Source organism: Crocodylus porosus, unplaced genomic scaffold, assembly GCF_001723895.1.
Source record: "Crocodylus porosus isolate Cpor-Errol unplaced genomic scaffold, CroPor_comp1, whole genome shotgun sequence".
NCBI lineage: Eukaryota > Metazoa > Chordata > Crocodylia > Crocodylidae > Crocodylus > Crocodylus porosus.
This window is the reverse complement of record NW_017728906.1, coordinates 126,557,468-126,581,717: the sequence shown is the minus strand read 5'-3', so window position 1 is coordinate 126,581,717 and position 24,250 is coordinate 126,557,468. Positions and strand designations below refer to the sequence as shown.

The 24,250-nt window shown below is 39.4% G+C and overlaps 1 protein-coding gene across 1 annotated transcript in view; it reads right to left on the bottom strand.

Annotated features, from left to right (window-relative positions):
- The window catches only part of MYCBP2 (MYC binding protein 2, E3 ubiquitin protein ligase), a gene marked incomplete at its 5' end in the record, with an annotated part of 297,134 nt that overhangs the window by 53,406 nt on the left and 219,478 nt on the right, over positions 1-24,250 (bottom strand). Inside the window, 6 exons of the mRNA XM_019528503.1 lie at positions 2,267-2,466; positions 2,917-3,074; positions 3,963-4,130; positions 5,098-5,342; positions 6,650-6,819; positions 7,232-8,875. Of these exons, the coding sequence (XP_019384048.1) occupies positions 2,267-2,466; positions 2,917-3,074; positions 3,963-4,130; positions 5,098-5,342; positions 6,650-6,819; positions 7,232-8,875 (2,585 nt within the window). The remainder of the gene's footprint in view (positions 1-2,266; positions 2,467-2,916; positions 3,075-3,962; positions 4,131-5,097; positions 5,343-6,649; positions 6,820-7,231; positions 8,876-24,250) is intronic.

Genomic DNA, 24,250 nt, shown 5'->3' with positions numbered 1-24,250 from the left:
AATGCTTCCTTAAATTTTGCCTTGTTACAAAAGCCTTGGGAAAAAAAAAAATCTCACCTTACAAATGCTTAGACTTGCTAGACCTTAGTTAAAGATTCTATCCTCACTGAGCCTTGTCAAACCTCTCACAGCTTAGTGCTGTCCAGGCCACACATGCTGATCTCATAGAGCATGCTCAATTCACATAAAACTCCTATGAGTGACAGGATGCAAAACATAACATCCCACAAAACAACTAAGCATTCCATTTTTAGGGATGTATACGACCATTTTTTCCCCTGAAAAAGGAAATGTAAAATTCAAGTGTTTTGTACACTAAAGCTAGGTAACAACATAATTGAAATGAAATCTGAGTCTAATTTAAATCAAATTTACTTGAAAACTTTTCTGCAGAAATGTATCCTTTTTCAGTGATGTCTTGCATGCTATAAAACACTGTGTACTCTCCCATCCAGGACAAAAGGACTGATGCTGGCCTTTTGCTATTTATGGCTGTTCTGGGCTGGAATCATGTTAGGCATGAACTGAGAGTAGGTATCCTGTTTTGTGTCCTCAATGGCACCCAGGAGAAAGCCACCAGATTGAAATACAGGATGACAAGGGCAAGATTTATAGCAATGTGCAGGGAAACCTGGAAGCTGAAAACTGGAAACAGAGGTTGACAAAATGGCAAAGACTAGGAATTGGAAGATGGAGAGCTAGAGGGGGCAAGGGGGAATGTGAAGAGGCACTGAGATTAATAAGGAGCTAGATACAAACAGGAACCATCAGAGCAAAGAATAAGTGGAATGCAAGGAAGCTAGATCTAACAAAAGGCACAAAGGAAGAACTGGGGCTGGCTGGATGCTTGGGACAGCAGGGGCGAGGAGCTATGAGGTTGGATGAAAAGTGCAGGGATACTGGGAGGCAATGAAGATGAGGAAAACAGATGGGAGGGGAAACCAAGCAGGCATGGGGCAGGGGTGGAGGAAGCTAGGACTAGCCTGGTAAGAAACCAGACTGGGAATGGGAAAGGAAACTGGAACTAGGATCAACACGTGTATAGAAAGCCAAAAAGCCAAGGTATTCCAATCTGGTCTACATGCAGGGTAACAGCCTACTTCTGCTATCAGTTTTTCTGCTAGCTCAAGTGACAGAGATCTGTACCACAAAATAAGATTTCCCATCCTGCTGACGAACATACATGTCAATTTGTTTTTTCAGTATACTATTTCAGTACTCAGAAAAATAAACTGATGGAACCTTAAGCATGCAGAGTCAAGTGTTCAAAATCCAGGAAATACTAAAATTACAGGTAGCCCATACAACCTTGATTTGGCACCCTTGTTTGTATGCATTATGATACAGCTCAATTATGTGATCATATGCTATTCCTTTACAGGACCCCTGCCTCACCCAGTGCACAGGTAGGTGATGTTATGGGTACAAATAAATATGTTGTAGTGAAAGAGATAGTAGTCTCTCATATTCAGTGTGAACTAAGGCACGGGAAAGCAGGAAGAGAAAGGTTAAGTAAGGTTAAGGGCAAGGCAATGCTGCCCTATAGAACATGATACTATTCCTTCCTTTGTGACAGCATCCCTTTGTGATGCTAGGCAAGTTGCTTAAAGCAGACTTTTCACATATTACTATTTGCATGCCTGTCATTTCAAGGATGTCCATTTAAGATCCTAGTGTCCAAGTCACGGATGTAACAAGCACTCAAAGCTGCAACTGAAGTTAAGAGGTTATAAGCAGACAGTGGTTTATTGTCAAATGCTCTGAAAAGTCAGGTCCAGGCATGTCAAACCAGGTACCCAAAACTAGAGGACTCTTTCTATGCCTTCACTCACTCTTTCTAAAATGGGGATAATGTTTGTGAAACACTCACATACTTTAGTGATGAACACCATGGAAGTCTATGGGGAAAGCAGTAACTCTTCAGAACAGGGTTTTAATACTGTGCAGTAAATTAGACCTGAGGACACCAATGGAATGAGGAAATATCTTGCTTAGTTTTGCAACCCTAATGATACCTTTTTAATGTATGCTTATCTACATAATATAGAAAAGTTAACTTAGTTTATAAAGATGGCCTATTTTATTTTTGATTCAGTAAGCTTACTAATTGGATTAGTTTTAAATTGCTCTGGGAGTTACAGCTTGGGATTAGAAAAAGAGCTTACCTTCTTTTTGTATTAGTATTTAATTCTATATAAATAACTGTTTTGAATGAGAGGACAAATTATTAATGCATCACTTTTATTATTCCCAGGTCCATTATTACCTCCATAGCAAAGACACGGCAAGCAGATTTCCGTAAGGCTTGTTTCATTGCTATTTCAAGTCCTTCAAGATCATGGTGTTGGATTACAAATGCCAATACTGGCCACTGGAAATTTCTCTCTCCTTTAGAAAGAGAACTGTGAGCAGAGATTAACCGAGAAAGTTCTGGAGATGGATGTCTCAGGAGAGAGGACCCCACTTCTATTTAAAGACAGAAAATATGTATACATTAGATACTTAGTGTAATTGTTTTTACTGTTACTATAAAAATATAAAACACTATAAAATGTTTTGTTAACTGTTCTACAAAATAAATGTAGTAAAACCTGAAATGAAAAGGTGATAGTTCTCTTCAGAGAAAATGACCCTAAAACTTTTTGAAATTTTACTTAAGATTTTAAACCAAGAAGAAGAGTCCCCAGAATATATTTCAGCAGTTCAATAATTTCTGGGCTGTTCTTTATACCTTGGTTATTTGTCTGAAGTTAAATGTGATAAATGGAAGACGAACTATTATTAGGATATAAGTATAAACAGTATCAAAAAGTCTAGAGTTTCAGTGGTGAATTATAAAACTTACTAATAATTAAAAAGATATTTTATCACAGTATGTATATGTTTCTGGTGTTAAAAAGATGTCTGTACTCTTACCTGCATCTCCACTGTTGACTCTTCTCCTGGGAATGGCCTTCACCCGAGCAGGTAAAATTGAGTGTTGCTTGTCATATTCTGATGCAACAACTGAGTATGATCTCTGAAAGACTGTGCGCTTTGCCAGATCTGTATCTGTTATTGGACTCGTCTCCAAACTACAAAGGAAAAGATATGAGTGAGGTCAAAAAGGATTTCAACAACAATGTAATTCTTCAACAACATGCTCAATTATAACACTATTATTTAAACAAAACCCCTAATCTTTTACATGGGAAATAACAAGAAAATTTACAAAAATATTCAAGAAAAAAGCACATATTTGGTTAATGACAGTACCACTGATGCATGAAAATCTGCCATATGCAGTCTTAATAAATATGTTAGCGCTGGCCAAGGAATCTTTTTGCAAGCTTTTTCAATGTATACATTCACATATGCATGCTATTATATTAAAATATGTAACTAGTGATGTCTTTAGGACTTCACTAGGACTTGGACCTTCTTTAGGAGTTACCAGACAACTTTTACTTCAACAGTATGAGCGTTAAAAAGAGAAATACTGCCCCCCCCCACAAGACTTCCCTCAAGGTTAAAACTTGAAATGGAAGACCCATATGTTTGCTTTATAACACAGCTCACTACAGGATAGAAATCTATAAAAATTGTGGATCTAGAGGTATCTAAAAAATATTAACCAAAACATGGCTAGATTTTTGAGTTATATCCCTTAAGTTATTTGTGGCCAGCAGCCTTAAAAAAACTTGCAGATTGGCTTCAATTTTGAAAAGATAGTAAAGTCCTCTAAACTAGACCAGACTGGTCACTGAAAGCCAAAAGGTGGTGGTCTTGGGTGTGAAAGAAGCATACAGATCTATTAAAGTATGTGTACTCCCACAGTTTTTCAGATGACTTTTTCAATGTTGAAGTCCAAGAGATTATGGAAGCATGGGGTTTTCTTCTACTGAAGAATTAAAGGGTCTAGTCTCAAATTAGTGCTATGGTACTATTATAGCCAACTGATATTTAACACTATAGGGAACTACCTTGGTGGCATAGATTTCATGTTACTCTCTGGCTCCTCAAAGACATTAGGACTTGCATCAGGAGTGACTGATATGTATGGTGCAGGTACTGACGTTGAACGCAGATATCTCATCTCATCTTGAAATAGGTTGTCATCCTGATAACCAACAAAGTTTTCATGATGATGCCTGCAATAAATTAGATATTTAAATCAAAATCAATGCTAACCTTAATGATTTTATGGAACCAAATTCTTCTTAGTTCAACTAGCCAGTGGCCACTATTATTCAACAGGTTTATTCATTTAGGGGATGTGGCCCTGGACACACCCACAGCTTCCCTGTCCTGCCTTGTCTCTGGCATGAACACAGAAAGTGGCAGCCAGAAGAAAAGGGAAGCCTGAAAACTTTGGCTGCTATTGCAACCATAGCCATGTGGGGGAGTGGCAACCAAGTGAGAGTCCAGGGACCACACATTAACTCCTTGCTAGCTGCATGCAGCCCATGGGCCCACAGTTGCAGAACCCTCATTTAGTCCATTTAGGTACAAACTAGTTGGGACCTTTAGGCAGTAACAGAATATGAACTGCAGTGTGATTCTAAAGAAGCAAGGTAAATAATTATCTGTGTGTATATGGACAAGTGTTTATTTTTTCAAACAGTAACACAGCTTCTCAAGATGTAGGCCAGTTTTCATCCTGACCCATTTTAGAACTCATGAACATTACATATTCAAGTAAAATCTACTTGAAAATAGAAGAAAATGGTTCCCATAAGATCATTCCCATTTCCTCTCTCCCATCCCATCCAGCATTAGCAAAGGAACTGGGACAGGCTGAACGCAAAACTGATAATCTGATTTACGGAGATCTCTCTCAGAGTTCATGTATGCCTGGAGCTTTAGCTTTAAAATTACATATACAGTATCCAAAAGTTAGTTCAGGCAGCTCAGAAATATATGTCTGATCTTTTACACAACTCCAATCTAGGCATGCATGACAACAAAAGCATGGAAACTCAAGAGAAGAAAGAATCATGAGAAGGCATTCTCAGAGCAGTATAATTTTATATATAAATTTTAGTTTTGCACGTAATTGTTATTCAAACCTTATAAATAGCAGATGTCTGAATCAACATTAAGAGTGGCTTTCATTACCTTGCTAAAGTCTGTAGATAGAGACACGGCATTTTGATGGGAAAGTCTTCAGAAATTCCTTCTTTGACACTGGGAAGCTGAGATTGGAAAGGTTTTGCAGGATGATAGCACAGGATACTGGGCTCAGCAGCACTGCTCAAAGACAGCAGGAACAGTGCATTGGCTTTAATCACTTGATGAGCTTCCATGGTTGGCAAGGCACGAGGAGTTTTAACTTGCATCGGCTTTCTCCTGGATTGTTTAACCTGGGAGAAAATAATAAGTGTTGGCAATGCTGGTATTAACGGCCATGGTCTAATGCTTGTAATTATGATACCATGGTAACTTTATTAAATCAACAATTTAGGCTAAGTTTTCCATGCTTGATGTTTGCTCCAGGTTAATTTTTTGGGGAAAGTTTAGGGAAAAAATAGTTCATCTGTTCCTGAAAACAAGATTAAGCCAATACTGTTTGGCCTGTATTTGAGAAATTTCTTGTAACTTTTCACCAAGACACTAATAGGTCTGTGCTCTGAAACAAACATTTAGTATTTGACAGATCTTTGTTTTATACCTTTGTCATGAAAAACTGCCCTAAATAGAGCAAGTAAGCCTCTGAAAATAAAAGAAAGTTGTTTTAGAATAAGCTAAGAGCTCATTTATAAATTTGAACCTGAATATCTGTAACTTTTATTGAAAATGTATAAGGGATTTATAACAGCTGTGTACCACGTCTGCTTAGATACAATATCCCCTGGAATATAAAATACACCTTATTTCTGAAAGGCAGAATGAAGAAAACATTTTTGCAGAGTTGTGGCTGTACAGAGTAGGGACACAGCCTAATCTTCAGCTGACTCTCTCTCTCTTTCCTGCTTAACTGAACCTGAAACCCTAGATGCTGCTGAAGATGTGGGTGGTTCTATGATTTTGAAAAAACTAAAGCATCTCTAATGCTGTAAAATATGAGAAGAGAGACCAGAAACAGTTACCGGGCTGCAAAATTGCACTAAGAAAAGTTAGCTTCATTAGGAGAACATCAAGCCCATTAAAAAGCAGAGCCTTTTGTTAACACTTCTGGAGTGAAGAACAATGAGCCATTACATGAACTGACTCCCTCAGCTGCCTAAGTAGCAATACAACAAATGGCAAACATTGTGAAGCCGAATCAAAGCAGAGTGCTTCTATCCTGGGTAGAAAATCAGCATTACTACTTAATAAATTAACCCCAACTTTTTTTTTTTGGGGGGTTTTTCCCAAAGGTGCCATCAATGATGTAATTGGGGGGAGGGCTGATGGAGGAGATGGAGGGGCTGATTTTTTGGGGAAAAATGTGCAGACTTTATTTGAGAAAATGCTACAATGGCTTTTTTTCTGGTAATGAATTATATCTGAATTACAAAACCAGAATTGCTAATCAAACTTTTTATCTACAGTACTTTATATTGCTAATATAAGGGAGTGTATTTCTCTGAAATTCTAAAATCACTAGTTTATAGCCTAAATTATTACCAAAGCACACCTGAATTACTAATATTAATAAAGTGGGAGGAAAAGAAAAGGATAAAAGTACCTTCTCTCTCGCTGCTGCTTGCTTTTCACGGAGATATTTTTCTCTGCATCTATCACAAACCAGATACCAAGTACTTCCTCCAATACCACCATCACCACAATTACCAGCCCATCCTCCACAGAAGTGTCCGATACTATTGTAACCTTGGCCACCTGCGTATCGGCCACAACCTTGAAATAATAATAATAATAATAAAAGATATAAAAGGTTTTTCAGAACTGAAGATTAATTCTCATCTGTAAAACAAGCTGAAGTCATTTTGCTTTTCCAATTTCCTACCCCCCTTTGATTTTCTTGTAATTGAATAAGCTGAGAGCAAAGAAATGATGTCCAAGACTTCACAAATTTGTATTTCTTAAAATCTGTTCATTATAATGACCTTTTAAAACCATTTAACAAGCTATTTAAGCCCATGAGTAACTTTAAGGCATACAGGCAAATATGATTTAGTGATGTGCTTAAATCAAGGCTCTAATTCTTTAAATGTTTCAAATAATTCATAGTACAGCTAAGAAGTTCTAACTTGCTTTTAGTTTTATATTCTGAGCAAGAATTTGGTTATGGAAAGAAAGCTAGTTTTACCTGGATGAGCCTGTCTCATGTGATAAGTCACTGGATATGGATGGGATTCACCACACAGCTCACAGATAGTATCTTTCTCAGGTCCTCCCACTGCAAGCTGAGCCATCTCGCCGAAAAGATTTCCCCTTGGCCTAGCCTCAACTTTTTCTTTTTTCTTTTTTTCCTTTTTGGTTTTCTTATTATCTTTGTCACTTTCTTTTTTCTTTAACACAGCACAGGAACCAGGGCTTGGAAAAATCATGTTCTGGGAAGCTGCTTTGATAGTTGCTAAAGAAATGTCTTCCCAAAAGGCTACCAAGTGTTGCAGTGTTAAGGGAAGAGGAGACTTAGATTTCATAGGGTGATGACTGGATGTTTCAAAAGAGGTAGTTTCCATTTTTCCATCTTCACATTTCTCATGGAGAGGTGGTTCCTTTAGCATAGAGAGGACTTTGTTTTTGTTGATGCTGCCCATTTTAGATATGTCTGGTCCATGAGGTGAAATGTTAAACATATTAAGAGCAGATGATATTTCCAATGAATGCCTATTTTTCAACTTTGTTTCTTTTTCCTCTATAGGTTGTTGATTCAGACTGTTTCTGATAGGGGCATGCTCTTTAGAAAGATCTGGATTAAATTTCAAAAAAGATGAACAAGCCATAGCATCATGGACTATTCCTTCGTGCCACAGGAAGGCAGCAAAGACAGCTCTAGCGCATTCAGCAACAGAAGGTGACATAGCTTGCTTGGCTGGCTCTATAGGTTTGGATGCATCTCCTTTGAAAAGAAAACCAGATTTTTCCTTCTTTGGTCTCGTGTGCCTACCAGCACACTTACGGCTTACTTTTGGAGAAGCTCTCATATCCTGTTCATCTTTTAGTGGTGCTTTTCCTATGCTGAAATGAACTTTATTAGAACTATCATCTAAACTTTTGAATTCAGAGTTATCTTCGCATGTGCTATCAGTTACGCTATTGGTCTTTAAAGTGCTTGAAGTACAAACTTCAACAACTTCACTGTGAAGATTTTCTTGTACAACATGAGGCGAAGGAGCTCTATTTTCAGTTTCAGTCACAGGTTTTACATCTTTCGAGATAATTTTTGGTTTGGGTGAAGTGGATCTTCCACGTAAGGGCTCTGTTAGTGGTACTTTCTTCTTGCGAAGCGTGTCTGGATCTAGAGTGTAAGAGTCTGATTTGGATCGTTCCCGAGGAGGATCAAGCTTTGTTTTAACAGGAGCTGAAGCTTTCTGAGCTAGTGCCTTATCTTGTGGAGATGATGATCGGGGAGAACTAGCACCAGGTCTACCTGCTGTAAGTGTCTTTGTCTTCGGAGATGATGACCGGGTTCCTGGCCCTGGTGATTCAGCTCTAAGACCAGAAGTTGTCCTCCCATCAGACTTTAATGTTTGCAAAGTGTTATGGTTTGGAGATAATGATCTACTGTGAGAATCGGATCTCAACTTTGCAGCATCTGACTTCAGCATAAGAGATTCACTGGCAGATAAACCTTCTGTACTCCTTGGTTTCTTCTGATCAGCAATAGCTCTGTTCACACGCATGTCGGGCTTGGGTGACCTGCTCTCAGCCCTGTGTTTTGATGAAATATCTGTTTTCCCTGCTGGAGAAACTGGTCTAGCAGCAGCTGTGAAATTCATTCTGTCACCTGTGTGGCACATTTTATAATTAAATTATTACATTACATCCACAGTATCCTTAAAATATATGTAGAAATATACAGTGTTCAACACAAACATGTAACTCAACCAGGTGCTTCTGCTAATATTCAAGTGGCAACAGAGCTCGAGAGGCTTTTTTTTATTCGATTTTTCAATGGGTCCACAAATATAGAAATGAATATGCACACCTAAAAGCACATACCAGAACATATTTATAGAAAGTGCTCTACTTCTGAAGTTACCTAGAAATTAAAAAGCTGATGAATTTGAGTTCACTATTTTCACTGGCCACCAGCAAGGGGGGCAAAAAAACCCACACACCTGCTTATTTGGAAGCTAGAATAAAATGTATTACAACAGCCTGAGTGTTTGTATTTACTATTACCTTTATACCTATGATTTTAAAGCAGAAAACAACATCTCCATGTAGAGAAAAATAACTAAAAATACACAAGTAAAACCGGGATAAAAAGCTTGCACACATATGCCAAAATAATGGTCACAGTCTGAGACGCTCAGAGAAAGCTGTCATTGTTTTATACTATGCAAGACTTTGAGTATTAAAAATTAAATGTTCACAGAGCCCAGCACTGCTTGCAGGAGATAGGTTCAGGCTCACTGCTTGGCTGGCATGGGGCCAAGCAACACTGCTCACAGGGGATGGGGACGGGCTCTGCGCCTGGCCAAGCGGAGTTCCCAGTGAGAGCAAGGCCCACAGGCCACACTCAGACTAGGCCTGGTCCTCATGGCCTCCAGTGACAGGGACGCTGTCAGGAGGTGAAGAAGATCTGGTTGGGACCAGGCCAGAGTTTGGCCAGGGTTGAGGTGGCGGTCAAAAGTATTGATACGGTGTATAAGTTAAGGTTGAACTTTTAAGAGTTAAAAATTGGGCTTCAGGACTTGACTTATACACCACAAAATACGGTAACTCTTTTTGATGCAGAACAATTTGTTCTACATAAACTCATTCATTGACAATCAGCTAGCTGGTAGAACAACTAGAACTAAACAAAGAAATTGTATAAAGTATACATGGCTGAACAGTATAACTCACAAGAAAAAAAACAAAACAATGAGTCTCCATATTATTTCCCATGAAAGGATAAACTTAGTTTTTACTACTACATGGTATTTATAAAATTAAAGGCATGTAATTTCAAAATAGTGAAATAGTACTGGCAAACTACCATGTAATCACAAATTAATAAATGTACCAAGCCTATTCCTTAGTAGGTATATGCTGCAAATCTTCACTCAATAAACTGATTTCCGTGATTTCTCAGGAATTCAAGTTAAGTGTGTGTTCCAGTACAGTGTGCAGATTAGGCTGCTTACTGATAAAATATTAGTTTTTCTGACCTGAATAACCTATGTGAAATAAAAAGATCACAAATAGTCAAATTGTTTTTGCAAATACAGTAGTTTGTTGAATCTGTTGACTTGCATGGGCTGGAATTATTTTTCTTTCAGTAGAGTGATGGTGATTCAACCCAATGACTGGAGCAACTACCTAGGATGTGGGAGACCTGGTATTCCTTCCTTCTTCCTCTCTGAGGGATTGAGACCACACTGCTTACCTCCCACTTATCTCACTGTCACACTAAAGGATATTCTGGCACAGGGCACTGACACTTTTTTGCTGAAGCGATTCTGCTTTTCTTACACGGACTGGAATCCACGTTTCATCTCCCAGGTAAATGTTCTAACTACCAGCTGTTTTGTTCTTTGAATAATTGGGTACGACATAACAAAAGAAAACAGATCTAATAGGACAAATTGAAGGAGACTTGCTTTGGTATATCTTTAGGCAGCAATTGAACTCAGGTCTATCACAGCTTGGGCAAGGGCATTAAGTACTGGACTATTAGATATAAGGGGAAAGAGCTAGCCTTAGGGGTGCTGTGGTCAGGGGGATGCCACACACATGCACACGTGAGAAGTCTGTGTTCACATCAGTATTTTCCCCTGTGCCTGATACCCCCCAAGCAGGAGAAGCGGTGCCTAGCCCAGCCTGCCTCCCACCCCCAGCCACTGCTCAGCAGTAGTGCCTGCCCACCCATCTGCCTGGCGCACTATGTTGCTCCACCTCCCTCCTGGATTGTACCCTGTACTCCTGCCCGCCTACCTCTCCCTGCAGCAGTGTCGCTGAGTTGGGGCGGGTGCCAGGGGGCACCAAAACATAAGTTCACCCAGGGCGCCATTTTGCTTAAGGCCAGCTCTGTAAGGGGATACTATTGTCCCAAGTAACTTTGTAAATACAGACCTTAATTTCCTTAGCTTTTATGACAAATACCTTAAAATTTAACATTTTGTTTCGAAACATACCAGGAAATTTTTACCAATAAACAAACACTAAATTGTTATATCAAATGTACACCAAGAAATAGCAAACTTAAAAGAAATTCCAACACAGGATTTCACCAAGTGTATGGGATGAAAATGTACTGAAGGAGAAAAGCCATTTTCAATTTAAACACATGAATAACCTAGCTGTGTTTGCATGCATACCCACCCTTTAGTTTGTGAGAGAGGGATGAAATAGCAGAGGCAGGCCCAGCTACATCACTAGTTTTGTAAATACGCTCACGAGAAGCAAGGCAGCAGGATGGAGTTTCTACAGTGGAAAACAGTGGCACAGAAGCAGCACAGATTCAATGGAAAAATAGCAAAGATAAAAATAAGCAAACAAGCATTTTGAATGATATGCAATCTACGCTGATTAATATCCTGAATTTTACTGTTGATACCTTCTCCTAAAGGTGTTTTAAATGAGAAACTTACAATTTAAAATAAAAAACTCTCCAATATTTACTTTAACGTTCTTAAAAAAATAATAAAAAAAAAATGTTATGACCTCCCTACATGCAACAAAAAAACCCAAATGTCAGTGAAAACCAAACAAAAATTTTATTTGTGGAGTAACAGGATTTATGGTCTATTCTAAAATAAGGACAGTGATAGTGACTAGTTTTGCACTTGTGTTTGTATTTGGGATAATTTATAAATGTATGCTAATAAATTATTTAGAATTATAATATGGCCTTTTTATAGAGCAATATTTGAACAGAAACAGATAAGTTTTTGGAAAACTGCAAAATCACTACAGTTAATGATGAAAAATTTACATTTTAAAAACAGGTCGTTTTGACTGACTTTTCTGATTATATGCTACATAAGAGAATATAACTCATAGTTATAAAATTTGATTTTTGTATATGTCAGTATGAATAATAAGAACTTTAACTGCTCAATACTACAGAATGACAACCAAAACCAAACAGATTCAAATAAAATTAAATATACAGGTTGAAAAAGGAAAAAAAACAAAACAGTTCACTAGGGCTTTTATTTAATAGGAAAGCAAACATTTGGTACATCAACCCTCACACTTTATGAGAAAGACCCTTTATTAACAACGTTGTTAAAACTGTAAAGACCAAAATTACATCTTTAAGAGCAATAAATTAAATTCATTCCTGGTATAATGCTGCACTTGACTTGATTGGAGTTACAGCGAGAATTAATATAGTCCATTAAGTCAAACTCCAATTAAACGAAGCATGGAGTTATACCAGGACTGAATTTACTCCATCAAGTTAAGCAACTTGGAAATATCTACAAATCACAGGACTATCACTCTACCTTTAGCATTACAACCCATAGAACATGTAATATCACAAAGGTCTAAATTTCAATAGCAGTGGCACAAAGGGCTAACTAAGAGTGAAATGTTAATGTGGAGTTTTTTTTAGCCTTAACTCTACTGTATTCCTTTAGGTTAATTTTAATTTATATACTAACTTTTCACTTTCCATCACTAAAGTTAAACCAAACTGCTATTATAAGCACAGTCCAGAGATTTAATTTATAGATTCACTAGAAGATAGCATACTTTAGAAAGGCCTTTTTTGTGCAAACACGAGGTAAGAGCATTTGAAAACCTGTGTCTTTCATAAACTTAATTGCATGTGGTGTTTAATTTGTTTCTATGCTTTAATAAGTGAAGTACAAATACTTCCAGGCCTAAATTTTAAGTCTTGTGCAAAGTGCACATATACTTCGGACTTCTGAAACAGTAATACCATTCTTCCAGACAGAAACAAAGCATGAAAAGTACTTGAGATAAACATTGGTACCCAATTTAGTGCCTGCACGTTCCTTGCAGGATATTCTGTACTACTTCAGACTGCTCTTGTATGATCAGGGCCACAAACAAATTTTCATTTCTAGAAGCAGAAGTTTCTGAGAAGTTTCCACTGCTACAAATGTTTCTGAGACAGGGAACAGTATAGGTGTTCAGCCTGCAGCCACCCCCTCCTTTCCTGTTTCTTGTGCCTTCCCAAGACTGGGATGATCCTGGTCTGGGGAAGCGCAGGGATCACTGCCTCACTGCCCTGGGGAGAGCTTCCCACAGGGCTCTGAAATCACCACATGTGCCACCTAGTAGGGATCATCTTGTTTAGGGAAGAGGTAAGAAGCAGTGGTGACTGCTCCCCTCCTTTGCCCTCCGCACTCAGACAAACCTGGGAGGGGAGGGGAAGGCATCAGTGAAGGAAAGCCCCCTGCTCCTTTCCCAAAGGAAGCTGCTCCTCCCTTCCTGGTCTATGGGAGGGGCAAGAGGAGCACAGCAATGTCACTTCTTCTCTATGCTTTGTCTAGGCTGGGGTAACCCTAGTCAGGGAAGCCTTTCTCCACCACTTGATTCCTCCTGGGAGGAGGTGAACAGCAGCTGCTCTTTATACCGACTCCAGATTGGGGAGACCCTTGTCGTGGAAAACCTTTCTGTTGCTCAACTCCTGGTCTCTGGATAGAAAAGCATGTGGATGTGTCTTCCTTTAGGAGAAACTCCCGCAGAAGAGATCTTCCTGTGGGAGGGGCACTTATACACTTGTGGTTTCTATCAGGAGATTCTGGTAGAAGTAATGCCTGTATGCCTAGATAAGTGGTTCTCAACCTTGTTAGACTGAAAGCACACCCTATAAAATGCCAGATCTTGGGTTTGCACTGTATTTTGGCTACAGAAAAATAACAGAGCAGTTTTTCTATTGTAAAGAATTCAAAAAGATCATATTATTTCAGGATATTTTTGAAACAATGGCAGTGGTTTTTAACTTTTTTAGATTCAAGGCTCCCCATAGAAAATCCCAGCTCTTAGTTTTCATTCCATTTTTCACTAAGGACAATAATGGAGCAATTCTTCTGTTACAAAGAACTTAGAAAGACCACAACAGGTTAGAATGGTTTAACACTATAGGTTCCTATTTGAAAAATCTGGGTTTATTTTGTCAGTCATGTCTATACACCTAACGGTGGTAATCCTGAGTGGTAATCCATAGCACCCTTGAAAGGGCTGCAAGGCATCAAGCCTGCCCTGGCATCGATTAAGAATCACTGCACAATGAATTTCTGTTTGAAACACCCGAGTTTATCTTGTGAGAATCAGGCATAGATATTTGCACATCTAACAGTTCCAATATGGCGCGCTGGTTGAGAATCACTGAGCTAGACACCATGTCTAATCCTAGTTTATTCCTTATCTGAAAACTATTTTGCAGGATATATCTAAGACGCCACAGCTTAAATACAACAATTTTATAAAGCTACAGAAGGAAAGTGCACATTAAGAATATTATGGTCAAGTATTTTATTTAGAGAAACAAAATACTTCAATTTCCTATAGAGATGCAACGATATCTTGGTCTGATATCAGACTGGTACCGATATAAAGAAAATTTGCTGTATTGGATATCAGCCCGATGGGGTTGATAATTTGGCCAATAAATGCCTGTGCTGTGCACAGCTGCAGCACAGTGGGGAGCAGAGCCAGCAGCATGGAGAGCTGCCACCAGCTGGTAAGTCGGAAGGGGAGGGGAAAGGGAAGGGGCATGAGGGGGCAGCGGCAGGCGTTGCCCAGGGGGCAGGGGGTGTGGGACAAATGCAGCTTGTGGAGGAGGGCAGCTCCCACTACTGCTTGCACCCTGGGAGGGTGGGGGGTGTGCCCCCCAGATCTGTGTGGGGCAGGCGGGCTGAAGCCAACACTGAGCAAGGCTCTTCTTGGCTGGCGCTGGCGGTGCTGGGAGGGGTTGCTGCCACCACAAATTTTGCCACAGCTCTGCTCCCAGCCCCACACCACCAGGCACAGCTCAGCTCCATGTCCTACCTCCACTCATGCGCTGGGAAGAGTAGAACCTGTGCTGGGCAGCTGGCAGCAGCACTGGGAGCAGAGCTGCAGCGATATTTGGCGTGGCTGCAGCCCCCTCCCAGTGCCCACTCTGAACTCACTTCTGCTCAGAAGAGCCCCATGCAGTACTGGAAAAGCCTTGGAGCGGACACCAGCGGCACTGGGAGGGGGCTGCAGCCACCCCAAATTTCGCTGCAGCTCACACTGCAGTCCTGGCTCTTCCCAGTGCATTGGTGGAGGAGCAGTGTGGGGCTGAGAGCAGAGCTTTGGCAAAATCTGGGGTGGCTGCAGCCCCTCCCAGAGCCTGCTCAAAGCCCAGCTCCTGCTGAGAGGAGCCCCAGGCAGTGCTGGCTCCAGCCCGCATGCCACATGCAGCTCTGGAGAGTGCACCCTCACCCCAGGGTGCAAGCAGAGGTGGGAGCTGCTGCCCCTCCATAAGCCACGCCTACATCCCACACCGCGGCCCCTCTGGGCAGTGCCTGCCCCCTCATTCCCTCACCAAAAAGGGTGTTGATCTGCCCCCCCATGCCACTTCCCTCCCTCCTCCCCTTTCACCACAACAGACTTACCTGGAAGCAGCTGTATTGGATCGGTATCGGCAGATACGACTCCTTAAATATCAGCATTGGCCCCCAAAATGTTTCTCACTGCACCCCTAATTTCCTATGCAAGCATAAAGCTTTCAATTTTATAAGCAAGAGTTTCTACTAAAAATCTTTGTATACAAAGTGGCACCTTTCCCAACATACAATCATTCATGTTTGAAGTTTAACATTTCCTTAAAGATCAAATTGGCAGTTCACAATCTAACCCACAGTAAGCGACAAGTTTGGGAGGGAGATTATAGATGAAGAAGTCACAGCCACCAAATTAGTTTCCTTGTTGCCATAGGAAATGGTTTAAACTGTGATTAGGATACGCTGTATTGAGCATGTGCTCCGATTCATGCTATTGTAACTACCTTGAGAAATGTTGGGAGGGGGGTAGAAAAGGGAGGAGGAGTTTTGCGCAAAGGGAAAAACTGAAGTGTAATACCAATGGGAAAATAATGCTGAAACAACTTGGGGAAAGTAATGATGAAAATAATCACTTGAGTTACTTAAATCCATACAAATTATATGAATGTATGTACTGCAGAAAACATTCTAACACTAACAGAAGCTTAGAAAAAAAGAAAGTCATCAGCATCTCTTTCCCATCTGTTTTTTCTGAGCACACTACAGCTCAAACCTAACTGAACTTAATGGAATTTATACTGCACTACCAGTCATCCAGATGTTTTGGGATATACACCACTGGACAAAGGGCATTCAAAGTTCACGTCGCCAAACAGATCTGTAATGCCAAAGCATAGCTTTTTTCTTCCCCACATGAAAATATTTCAAATTTACTAGCTCCTCTGTTCAGGAATGGTGGGTGCTAAAAGCACCTAAAAAAACAACTACACTAGCCACTGCTCTCTAGCTGCTTTGTACCATTTCAGGAACTAAATATATAGTGAGAATGTGCCTTAACACAAAGTGACAGCACATGTGGAAGGAAAAGGAGGGAATTAGTCTATGAATATGATCAGACCTTGAAATGTACTGGAAAAAAGGGACTGACCTATAATGGGATCAGTTCTGTACTACAGTGGTTTTCAACCTTTTTTCATTTGTGGACCACTTAAAAGTTTTCAGTGGAGGTACAGATGCCTTTGTATTGTAAGTGTGGGTATTCACATATTTTTGATTGATCACAGTCTTTTGTGGATCCACAGACCACAGGTTGAAAACCACTGCTGTACTATGCAGAGGAAATGGCTACATATAACTTTAACTGCACTAGGTGACTCTTAAGGGTGGCACACAGGGTCACCTTCGCTACTGTTCAAAACGGTACCATATATGGTCACCTGCTTCATCATAGTGATGGGCTCACCTCACATATGGAAGGCCCACAATGATCTAGATCAGGGCTATCCAAACTGGCAGCCTGGGCACCACATATGGCCCTTGAGCAGTTAATTTGCTGCCCCAGGCTTCTGCCCTGTCTCTGCTCCTCCCATTGCAGCAGTGGCCAGGGTTCAAGGCTCACCCCCATCCTTCCCCTGGCTTCCATTTCTTGCCCTTATTACAGGGGGCGGGGCAGTGCAGCTCAGCCTGTGGTGCCAGAAAAGTCCACGGTGCAGTGCAGCAGGAAGTTTGCAGCTGGGAAGCTGAGGGTAAGGCTGGGGTGCCTGCGTACAAAGCACAGCAGAATGTGGCTTATGTTGGTACGCCCCACGGGGCATGCAGCGTCTGATTTATTAGATGTACAGCACTGACTTAAATGGCTACTACATTACAGTACCCAGGGATCTCCCTGCTTTGCTCCACTGGAGTAAGTGGCAGACAGTAAATTCCTGCTCAGGTAGGCAAGAAGCTCAGAAACTTTAAAAGCCTTGGGTCATGTTGAGGTTTCCAGACCACTGGCTTCACTGGAGGGTGCAAATGGCTGGGAAACCTTGGGGATCACCAGCTTTGGGGCATCCCAGGTGGCACATCATACTACTGAAGCCCCATAGACATGGAAACAGCCCACAAGGTGACTAAGGAGGGAACCATGCAAAGTTCTATTGGACCCCTGGCTATTTTTCATTGGAATCCAAAAAACATTAAGAAAATACTATTGTCCAACAGCACAATAAACAATTATCAGGAAATCCCCATAGAGCCACCCTACTACCTCTTTCCAAACATTCCTCAAAAAACATGAAAACTGGATTGTGAAACCTACTTGGAATAATGATTTTGAATCCAAAATCTGAAAAACTGTACTTGAAATATGGATTGTTAATAAGGGCCTGTCTTTATTAAATGGAAAATGCTTTTATATTTAATTAAAAATGTTTGCTTCAAAATGTACTGTCTTGGCATTTTAGACAATACAGTGGGCAAAATTATCTTTGGTATAGAAAAAAGCTTTTTAGTGCTGTTAGTATCTTTAATCCTTTGGGTCCTTTCCTCGGTTATTTGATTCTCCTGTGTCATTTTGTTAGGGCAACAGCAGTTCAAGGATTTCCTCAGTCATCAGCTGATATATCAGGAAAAAAAATACTTTTCCTAAAAAAAATGAACCTCAAAATGCAAGGTCATCTTAAAATAGGAATACACATCCCCCTTTTTACATAGCTCTGACAGAACTTGTCTAAAGGAGTCTTAAATAAAATGAAGAGATTGCCTTTTAGCTATACGGGGCACATCTACACAAGATGCTATGTTGTTACAGCAGCAAGCTATGGTGACATAGCTTGTTGCTATGGAGACAGCGCCAGTGGGCACAAATTGTGATGCTGATGCTACTGTGCAGTAGGGTTAGAAATGACCTGTGCGCCATTGGGACTGTGCAGTAACAGCAGTTACTGAGCAGTCATGTACACGTGTAGATGCTCCCACTATGTCAGGTAAGCTGTGATGAGAGAGTTAGTAGAATTTTTAAAATCCAAAACACTGCTTATATCTTAGACTCCACTTGACCAAATTACCTTAACATTTACACGTAGCCCCAAACCCTCCTCATTCCTCCCCTAAAACTCTATGGCAAAAGTTAAGACACTGCTAAAAAGAATATTTATTTTAAATGGATTTAAATGGGCAAAGAGAGCATAACATCTCAGAATTAAAAATGAAAATATTATGAAGGAAAAATGAGAGTAAAAAGTTGTATTGTCTAGAGTCCATCACTGAGATCTGCTGAATATTTTCTGCTGTACTACAGGCAACTTTTACAGAAAATATTTAAAAAAATCCTAAAGTATTAATAATACATTCTACTGAAGCATACAGTGAAAGAAGGTTGTTTCACAGGATAACTGAAGAAGAGCAACTTTGTGTGGCAGAATTATGAGGGTGCCCACAAATACATATGCATAATACTAAATCTAAAACGTAGGATTATTTTAATGTTTAGCATCCAGAAAATCTAATCTCTGTGGAAGCAACCTTCAGTTATCATTAATCACTACATTCCTTTGATACCTTTCAATAGCGCTTTATTTTTTATGACAACCATTATAAATCTAATTGGATATCTTCTCTGCATTTCATTCACAAATATTGCTTATCTTAAATTAGACTGTTTAGGGAAGGAGCTTTATGTTCCTAAATGTCAGTACAGCTCCTATCACAAGGGGATCCAACTCTGATCAAGAATTCTGAGCTCCACCTGAATAAATAAAATATGCAATTTAGCAAAATGATCTGAAGCAGTGTTTTGAACAGATCCAATGATGAGTGCTTATTAGGGAAGCTCAGCTTCCTCATTCCTTTTAAAGAATTATGATATATCTAGGTAGTAACTGAGTCTGGAAGACGCATTGATTTTACAACTGACTGTAAATCCTTAAGAGGCTAAAGAAACGAAAGTTAACTATATGTGAATTACTATTTGGCCACTACCACTTATCTGTATCAGTTGCCAAGTACACCCTTTAAGGAGGATTTGGTCAACAAATAAAAGACTGCAGCTTTTTCAGAATAATCAACTTCTCTCACAGTTCAGTAACCATAGCGCTCTGGGTTTGCATGGAAAGGATACAATCAAAGTATATGGTCATTAGAGTTAAGAGCAACTTTACTTTAAATGGTGTATATTTTTGGGCATGTTACGAAGTACTCAAGTAAGCTCTTTGTTGATTTAATTGTATTCAACAGCATAAAAGACATTGAATTAAATGCAAAGAAGCCAGAATTGGCTATTTTTCAAACAGACAGGGAATAGTTTATTGTTGTACAGGTCTTGGCCAGGTGTTTTATATTTATTACTGAATGTGATTGCGTGCAAAAACTTATCCTGTTCAAATGAGCATCTTCTCCATGATCTCAAAGACTCTTTGCTTGTTAAACTGTGCTTAAAAGTTAAGAACGCCTCCAAGAGGAGACAGAGAGAGTAATTCTTTCCTGAGTAGTAAGTGATCGGCAAGGGCTGCTGAAAGTGCAAGCAAGATTCTCCTGTGACCTTCCTCCCTTGGCTGGGTAACTAGGTATTCTCTACTAGTTTTGAAATATCTGTAGACGGGAGAAGAGTTTTGATACAAGTTGAATCATTTGAATTCCATTCTGTTGATGATGGAAAAGGGAGAGATTTCTTCTGCTTTTAAGAATTTTGCATTATGTCACTCTGTTCAGGTCTATATTATAGCGCTCTTCTTAATGGTGTGTGTTACAGATAGAAGGCTATAGATTTTTTCCCTTGCAAATACATTAGATGTAATCTTTAAAAGAAATCTTATGAAATGCATGCTAATGCCTGTGTTTAAAATTACTCTAACTGTAACAGTCTTTACAGTCCTTTGGCATGGTTATTCTTGGATGAGGGCAGCATTTCATTTTTCTGCATAATGTAGTTCACAAAATTTCCCCATGTTTTTAAAACACTGACAGAAGGGTACCTCTGTTTTTTTCCAGATCCTAAGAAATTCGCTTTTCTAGTGACAACTTACTAGAATAGAATGGCAACTATCTTCTGTGGGGGTTTTTTCCTTTCTGCTTCTTATACATGTATGGGTTATGTTTGGAACACTGTTAATGGAAGCATATTTTATCTTTTTAATTCATTGAGGTTTTTTAATATTATGTCAAGGAAACCTTTAGAATAACTTCAGTAGGTTGAATGATGTTTGGGTAAGAGGATGGGGTTTGTGGGGAAAGAGGAAGATTATATTTTTAATAAAACAGGCAGGCAAAAACAGAGAAGGAAATCTAGAGTGAAAAGGGAATCCCCTTATCCTATATTACATGATTTGCACAACACTGAAAAGGACCGTCCGTGCACCACATGGTGGCAAGTACCTCTGGCAGGAAGCTGATAAATGGCATGAGGTGCATATAAAGATACAGTCTAACAGGATTTTTTTCATTCAGCAGGGGAGTTGTGACCCAACAGAAACGACAAATGGAAAAAAAGAAAAAGCGGGTAAAAGAGTTGATTTTGGTCTTGCTCTACATAGTCAAACTAGGATATAAAGAACCTCTTTCTTCTGGAAAATAAACTTCAGAGAACTTAACCTCTTGTTTTAGATGTGCTTTTAGCTAATGCAAAATGTATAGACAAATAGTTTAAGTTAGATCCTCATTTTGCAGTTCCCTAGACCAGTGTGTAGCTTGTGTAACTTCACCTGCACACAGTGAACTAATTGCAGGAACTAGGTTATGGATGCAAGGTTATGGATGGACTTTTAGAAAAATGATGGTGTTTTAGAAAAATATCAATTAGTTTTTACCATATAGATTAAAGGAGGGTATGTTTCAATTAGAAACAGAAAAAGATGTTTAATGTCTAGTAAAGGAAAATATTTAAAAAATGTAAAACTTGTTTTTTGCACTAAAACCATCAATTTTAAAATTAAATTCTTCCTTGGTATTGGATGGTTGAGAATTTCTAGTCTAATGGATAGTACACTTCCCAATTTGATTCTAGCACAGTCAATGAAAAGTCAATCCTCTCTGAATATATTTGAGGGTTTTTATGAAACAAACAGCAGATTTCAGTCTAGTTCTCTAACTGCGGTGCATACGTCAAAGACCACTTCCACAATTTGAACCCTTGATGGTATTCAAGTGGAAAAGACCAAGGGATGACCAGGTATAAAGAGACTGAACTAATTGAGGTGGTCTGAAAAATCTGAGGTACCTGTGAAGGACAGTTTTTGGGGGGGGAAGGTAGGAAGAGGTTTATACTACTGCTACCCATGCTATACCTGTTCTGTGGATAAAGAGGAATTCATTCTCCAGGGCTGTCAAATCTGCCATCCATCATGAGCACTAAGTTTAGCAAAAAAAAAAAAATAAAAACAAAAACTAAACAGTTTCTTCTCCAGCCCATCAGCAATTAGGTTAATTGCTATTAACTTTTTGGTGCCAATTGTCATGAACATGCCAATGGTCACCCAACACTAAATGAATGTTTTTCTTATTAGTGGTGCTATATCATGCATTAAGTTAACCCAATTCAAAGTTTTAAAAGTGCAAGTGAGAAACCATGACAAGAGAATTTAGGAGAAACATTTAAAAATAGGAAACTGAAATGTTCATCTAATATATTCAGAAGTTCTTCTGATGTTACAAAATAACAACATTTTGAACTAAATGCAACATTTACCTTAATCTCAAGGTTATATACTATATTAGAAATGCACTTTCATGAATTAATATGCTGTCTACACTGTAAAGTACATACAAAAAATCAATATACTAATTAAATATTTAAATAAAAAGAGCACAAGTACTACACTTTGGGTGCATTACCTCATTTGCTGCTGAGTCATGAAAAAGTAACTCAAGAGAACAGAACCAAAAAGGTGCATTGGTGGATGATTAGTAGCTGGCAAGCAACTAAGACTGTTATAGCAATGGCAAAGCTTCAGAAATGGACTGATGATGCAGGTAAGGCTGACAGACTTACTCTGAAGCTGTGGCTGAGGCTGCTGGAAGGAAAGGGGCTGTCCGAACACAAATGGACTGTGGACTAGGGAAGAGGGAGGTTTTGCAGCTTGATCAAAGATGGAAGGAGCTGGGAGATTAGGCCGTGACTGAATGGAATTCAGTATGGCACTCAGTTGGTCACCTGCAGTGGGCAAAACAGTCAAAACTACAACCTGTTATTCATCATCCTCCAAAAAGGCAGAGTAAAAACTGTGTTGAATGAAGATTGAACAAAGACACAACTGACAGACTCAACTAATCTCTGATACTGTAGTAAGCTTTCACTCCAAAATTCAAGGTACATCACAATTTTTATAAAACTAGAAAAAAAGAGTCTTTACAATGATAAAAATCATTTAGCCACATATAATTGGTGTGTAGCTACATCTTCATCCCATGAATCATGACACAACTGCTAAGGCTAGAGTTTCTGAGAATCGTGGATATTTCCTCACACAGTTTAAAACATTTCAAAAGTGCTATTTGAGTGAACTGTCTTACTAAAAAAGGGTCAAAGCAAAAATATTCCTAGCGTTTACAGTAGCACATACATGCAACAGAACATGCAGAGTAGCAATGAGTAAAATCAGATGAGAGTATGAAGATAGTAAATGCAATTAGTCTTTTGGCAAGCATACTTACATATGCCTATGACAGTATTTGCTTGCTTTCACAGTTAAAAGTCTCTCACTGTTTACAGTTATCCTTTGGAAACCTGAATCAGCATTTGTTTCCTGAACAGAACTGTGTATGCACTTGCTTTGTTGTTGGAAGGCCCTCAGAGTTGAAATTTTTTTAATGTATTACATGTTTCAAAAGTATAATAAAATAATTATCTGGATATTACGAGCATATAAAAAAGGCAGGTTTTATCTCTAGATGAACCTTAAGCTGTGCTAAGTACTGTGAGTTGCAGGTAGAGTATCTCAAGTTTTGGCCTAACTTTAAACAGTGATCCCTTATTTAAATACAGATTCTGACATCTGATAACTCTATAGTATTAGAGATGTACAGGTAGAAAAATAAAAGTTAAAAGATTAAAACTTCAGATAAAGATGTTACTTCAAAGCTGTAAACTTTTAAAATTATTTAACAACACTTTTCTAGCTGTATAAAAAAATTATACTAGAGGGTCCTAGGATTCCCAAAATATCAAGGAATGCCAACATCTAGTATTTCCCTTATCCCTTTTCTCTCTCTCCTCTCTCTGTTTTGTAAATGCAAAACCAAAATAGCTACAAAAGAACAGGAACTGAAACATCCCATATCCAAGCACCTTGGGGTGTTAATGACTGACTTTATTCCAATATTAAAGCTGTGCTGCAGTCTTAAAGGATTATCAGAGAAAGTATTTTGGCCACATACACTCCCACCCTATACTACTGCAAAGACTATAGATGCGCATGTGACTGCTGTACTATTGTCAAGACGCTCACCGTCATTACAACAGTGTTGATTGTAGCTGTGTTGGTCTCAGGACATAGGCAGACGTAGGCAGGGGAGCTCCACGTATCAGCCGGAGCCCAGCAGCTCAGCCCCAGCGGCCCCTGCTCCCAGGCAGCGTGCATATGCCCTTCCGAGCTGTGCTGCACTCATGCCATGGGGCAGTTGCTGCATTGGTGCCAGGCAAGCAGGGCACTATCCCCTACTGCCCCGCAGGGCTTTGTCATCAGCTCTCAGCAGGCCCCCCTATAGCCACTGCCAGAGCTGGTGAGAGAGAGAGAGAGAGAGAGAGAGAG